The 5,398-nt window shown below is 46.9% G+C and overlaps 1 protein-coding gene across 2 annotated transcripts in view; it reads right to left on the reverse strand.

Annotated features, from left to right (window-relative positions):
- Positions 1–2,635: 2,635 nt before the first annotated feature.
- Positions 2,636–5,398, reverse strand: part of LOC105543858 (chromosome unknown open reading frame, human C22orf39) — an 8,448-nt gene continuing 5,685 nt past the window's right edge. The window contains exon 3 of one of the 2 annotated variants that reach the window (XM_011986010.1): positions 2,636–2,686. In XM_011986010.1, coding sequence (XP_011841400.1) covers positions 2,636–2,686 — 51 coding nt within the window. Of the gene's footprint in view, positions 2,687–4,132; positions 4,676–5,398 lie in introns of those variants that run through there. The other variant, XR_001006676.1, reaches the window with a different exon arrangement.

The following is a 5,398-nucleotide window of genomic DNA, read 5'->3' on the forward strand; positions in this document are numbered from 1 at the left end:
TGGTTTCACCATGTTGGCCAGGCTGGTCTTGAACTCCTAACTTCAGGTGATCCGCCTGCCTCAGCCTCCCAAAGTGCTGGGATTACAGGCCTAAGCCACAGTGCCTGGCCCCTTGCCCATTTTTGAACTTTTTTTCTCATTGAGTTTTAGGAGTTCTCTATAATTCTATTAATCTCTTGTTAGATATATGATTTGCAAATATTTTCTCCCATTCTGTGGATTGCCTTTTTATTCTGTCGTTGTGTCTTTTTTTTTTTTTTTTAAAGAGATAGGGTCTTGCTCTGTCACCCAGGCTAGAGTGCAGTAGTGCAATCATAGCTCACTGTAACCTCAAACTCCTGGGCTCAAGCAATTCTCCTACCTCAGCCTCCTGAGTAGCTAGGACTACAGACAGGCACCACCATGCTCAGCTACCTTTTTTTAAAAAAAACTTGTAGAGATAGGGTCTTGCTATGTTGTCCAAACTGGTCTTGAACTCCTGGCCTCCAGCAATCCTCTTGTGTCAGCCTCCCGAAATGCTGGGATTACAGACATGAGCCACAGTGCCTGGCCTGATAGTGTGGTTTTTAAAAAATTTTTTTCTAGAAAGAATGCAGGCAGGGTTTTACTATGTTGCCTAGGCTGGTCTTGAACTCCTGGGCTCAAGTGATCCTTCCACCTCGGCCTCCAAAAGTGCTGGGACTACAGGAGTGAACCACCATGCTTGGCCAATAGTGTCTTTTGATGTGAAATTGAATGCCTTTAATTTTCATGAAGTCCAATTTGTTTATTTTTTTCTTTTTAATGTTGATGACTTTGGTGTCACATCCAAGAAACTACTATCAAATCCAACGTTGTGAAGATATTCTCTATGTTTAATTTTAAGCTCTTACAATTTAGGTCAATTTTGAGTTAACTTTTGTATATGATGTTTGGTAAGGGTCCAACTTCACTCTTGGATATCCAGTTTCCAGGCATCAACCATTTGTTGAAAAGACTGTCCTTTCCATAGCCTGGGCGATCCTCTCACCTCAGCCTTCCAAGTAGCTGGGACTACTGCTTTTTTCAAACAAAAAAACTTTGTTTTAAAAACTCTTTATCAGTCCTGGATAAAAATGTTGCCTAAGGATTCTAAGTCCTTTGGCCCCAGCTGAGACAAATGCTGAATGGAACCACTTTTCACGACCTCTACTGCTGCCTCTGAGGTCCAAGTCATCGTCAGTTTTTGCCTGTTCTATTGCAGTGGCCAACTGATCTAGCCACCCCACCCCTTCTCTGCACAGCAGCCAGAGGTCTCTAGAACCAGGTCAGGTCAGGTCTTTGGCTACCTGCCACCCCGAGAGTCTCATCCCCCGATTCCTGATTACAGCTCACAGCACCCCCTCCTATCAATACATGGTGTCAGGTCCCTCTGCCTTTGTGGGTCCCTTTCTCTGCCTGACAGGAGCTGAGCCTCTTCATCCAGGTTTGGGCTCAGACACTGAGGCCTCCCCCACCTCCCCGCCCAAGGTAAGTGTCCAGCACAGGTGCTTGATAGCAGTGCTTTTAAAAACACTAGGTTTCATCCGTTAGGTTGTACAATCAGTTCAGTAGGTCATGGCCGACAGTTTGTTTTCAACTTTTTATTCTGAAGTAATTATAGATTCATAGGAGGTTGCATAGGAGGTTGTCTAGGGAGGTGCTGCGTACCCTTGCCCCAGCCTCCCCCAATGTTAATTTAACATCAGGAGCCAAAAACTGACATTGGTACAGTCTACAGAACATACTCGGTTTCCCCAGTTATATCTGTACTCCTTTGTGTACCTAACTCTACACAATTTTGACTTCATGTATAGCCCTGTGTAACCATCAGTCAGGCTGACAGATGGTTTTCAATACCACAGGACTCCCTTATGTGAACCACCCCCCCACCATCCCTAACCTAACCCCTGGTAACCTTTAATCTGTTTTCCATCTCTGTAATTACATTATTTCATCAATGTTACATAAATGGAATCCTGCTACATGTATGTTTTCAAGATTGGCTGGTTTTGCTCCGAAGAATTTCCTTGAGTTTCATCTGAGTTGCTGTGTGTACAGCAGTTACTGAAAATGGCACTGTATCACATATAGTACGGATACATATTGTTTTATATTTCAACAATAATATGCTATATATAACAGTCTATGCCAAATAATGACGTAAAATACTTATTATTAATATGGGGTTTTATCCAAAACACTTATTTTTAAAATATTTATTTATTTAGCCGGGCGCGGTGGCTCAAGCCTGTAATCCCAGCACTTTGGGAGGCTGAGACGGGCGGATCACAAGGGCAGGAGATCGAGACCATCCTGGCTAACACGGAGAAACTCTGTCTCTACTAAAAAAATACAAAAAAAAACTAGCCGGGCGAGGTGGCGGGCGCCTGTAGTCCCACCTACTCGGGAGGCTGAGGCAGGAGAATGGCGTAAACCCGGGAGGCGGAGGCTGCAGTGAGCTGAGATCCGGCCACTGCACTCCAGCCTGGGCGACAGAGCGAGACTCCGTCTCAAAAAAAAAAAAAAAGTATTTATTTAGAGACGGGGTCTTGCTCTGTCGCCCAGGCTGGAGTGCAGTGGCACAGTCATAGCTGACTGCAACCTCAAACTCCTATCCCCAAGTGATCCTTCTGCCTCAGCCTCCCAAGTAGCTGAGATTACAGGTGTGAGCCACCATGCCTAGCACCTGTCCATAAAGTGTGAAATATACTGCTCTTATTGCAGTATTTGTTTTCTTCATAACACCACCATAAAAGAAAATTATCCAAACTGCTTCAGAAATTACCACCATTTTATTTTTATTTATTTTGAGACAGGATATCACTCTGTCACCCAGGCTGAAGTACACTGGCACAATCATGGCTCACTGCAGCCTCAAACTGCTGGGCTCAAATGATCCTCCTATCTCAGACTCCCAAGTAGCTGGAACTACAAATACGTGCCACCATGCATGGCTCGTTTATTTTTTGTAGAGATAGAGTCTTGTTATGTTGCCCAGGCTGGTCTCAAACTCCTGGGCTCAAGCGATCCTCCCACCTCAGCCTCCCAAAGTGCTGGGGTAACAGCCGTGAGCCACCACATCCAGCCACCATTTTAAATCCCTATTTATTGATGTTTAATGTCTGTCTTTTCCCCAAACTACAACAGAAACTCTTTGAAGACAACTTGTCTGTTTCGAAACTGTGGTCTTGTAAGCCCCAAACCCTGTCCAACATGTGGACACTCAGATGTTGTGAAGGAATTGCCATAGCAACAAATGCAGGAACATCCTGTCCAGAGAGATTATCTGCTGATGTGGAACTTGAGTAGTGAAGAAGGAGGCAAAATATGACAGTCGCACTACAGAGGCAGGACTCAATGCTTCCTAACCGAGCATGCAGTCACACACTGCATACCTTGCTAAACAAGCAGGTGGCAGGGAGCATGGCTGCACTGAGGGAAGGCCCCTCATGGACTGGGGTGCTGGCTGGCATGCCCTGGCTTTTGCTGCACTCTCCAGCTCTGCCCCATGAACCTGAAGGCAGCTGCTGCAATCCCAGGCATCACATGCAGACTGCCAATTCATTTTATTATTTTATTTTTGAGATGGAGTCTTACTCTGTTGCCTAGGCTGGAGTGCAGTGGCACGATCTCAGCTCACTGCAACCTCTGCCTCTGGGGTTCAAGCGATTCTCGTGTCTTAGCTTCCTGAGTAGCTGGGATCACAGGCGCATGCCACCATGCCCAGCTAAGTTTTGTATTTTTAATAGAGATGGAGTTTCACCATGTTGGCCAGGTTGGTTTCGAACTTCTGACCTCAAGTGATCCACCCGCCTCGGCCTCCCAAAGTGCTGGGATTACAGCAGACTGCAAATTCAGATGCCCCTTCCCTGTGTTTAAGAGTAAGAAAAACCTTGTGGATCTCTAGCAGTCTTCTCTTCCCTCACTGGGTGGAAATGCTCATTAATCCAGCCACAGCCATGCTGGAGGCACCTTGGTTGCCTTAGACACATCAATACTCCCCTGATGATGGGGGAACGCTGGCTCCGCTGTAGATGCTCCTGCTCTTGGGATCCCGTGAACACAACCCCCACCCCCACCGTTCACAGACACAGACAGGGGCTCCTAGGGAGCACAGGAGAAAACACTCAAGCAGGGAAATACTGTTCTTTAATGGACACCCTTCTGAAGTGATAGATTGTTCTACCCCAAAGAACAAATTTAAAGATATTCAACTTGGTGCCTGTGTCCAGGAAGAGAGCAGGGAGGGTGCTGGGCACAGACCCAGCCTAGCCCTCAGCATCACATAACAGGGCCACCACAGGATGAGAAACCATTCTATTAGTAGTAAAGAAACCTCTTCGAGAAATAGTGTTTTTGGTGGTTCATACATTTTAAAACACCTACAAGAGAATAAGCATACAAATTTCTAACACTGTCCAGACACAACACTGTTATATATAAAATCTAACAAATGTAAACTTAATTTTCAGCTTCTATTTGAAATCAGATGAAATGGCTTTTGATACATTAACCACCAGGGAAAATTTTTTTGAGGGAAGGAGTCCTTAATTCCACATGTCTTGGACTTGGATTTCTTAAGGTGAGTCCACAAACCCTCTTTATGCAACGTTGTGTGTTCTGTAGCTGTGTGCATTTCTTAAAAACTAGAGTCTCCAGGGGCCGACCTGGGAGCCTAACAAGTGAAGCCTGCTGGTGCAGAGGGACCAGCAAGCCCTGCCTGCTCGGCACACCTGCCTGCATGTGCAGTGGAACTGAGTGGAGCAGAGTGTGAGTACTCACAATGTTCACCAAACCTGAGACATAGCAGGCAGTTTCCCAAGGACTAGGAAAGACATTCACAGTGGTGCAACTGTTTAGCTACCTCATTATGACCCACCTGTGTGTCCACACAGGTCAGGGCTATCCTTCAGTTTACCTGAGAAGCCTAGACCTCAGGACCGCCATCTCCTATGCTACTGTGCCCAGCCTGACCTGGCTGCTCACAGGTACCTGGCCATAATGCTTGGCCTCCTGGAAGCTCTGAAGCGGTGCAATTGTCCTGCAGAACATCGCAGCGTCAGGGTACCCTGCAGGCTGGTGAGGGGTGGGCAAGTAGGACCAGCAATGTCCTGCTCCATGTTCCAAACCCAGCAAGAGCTCACAGGGACCCACTAGACTGTGTAGGCTGTCACAGTCCCCAGGGTTGTGCAACAGCAACTTGAAACAGACCAAGGAAGCTGCACAGGCCAATGGCAGGGGTGCTTGTCACTCGTCCTTCTCCTGCGGCAGAGGGAGATGCCAGTCTGGAGGGGGGCTCTGCCTCGGGGCCCACACCAGGATGTGCTTCCGTGCAGCCTGGACTCGTGCCCGCTCGCTCTCACAGAGGGATTGCTGTGCAAATAAGACTCTAGTCACT

The sequence above is a fragment of the Mandrillus leucophaeus genome, unplaced genomic scaffold (genome assembly GCF_000951045.1).
Source record: "Mandrillus leucophaeus isolate KB7577 unplaced genomic scaffold, Mleu.le_1.0 Scaffold291, whole genome shotgun sequence".
Lineage (NCBI taxonomy): Eukaryota > Metazoa > Chordata > Mammalia > Primates > Cercopithecidae > Mandrillus > Mandrillus leucophaeus.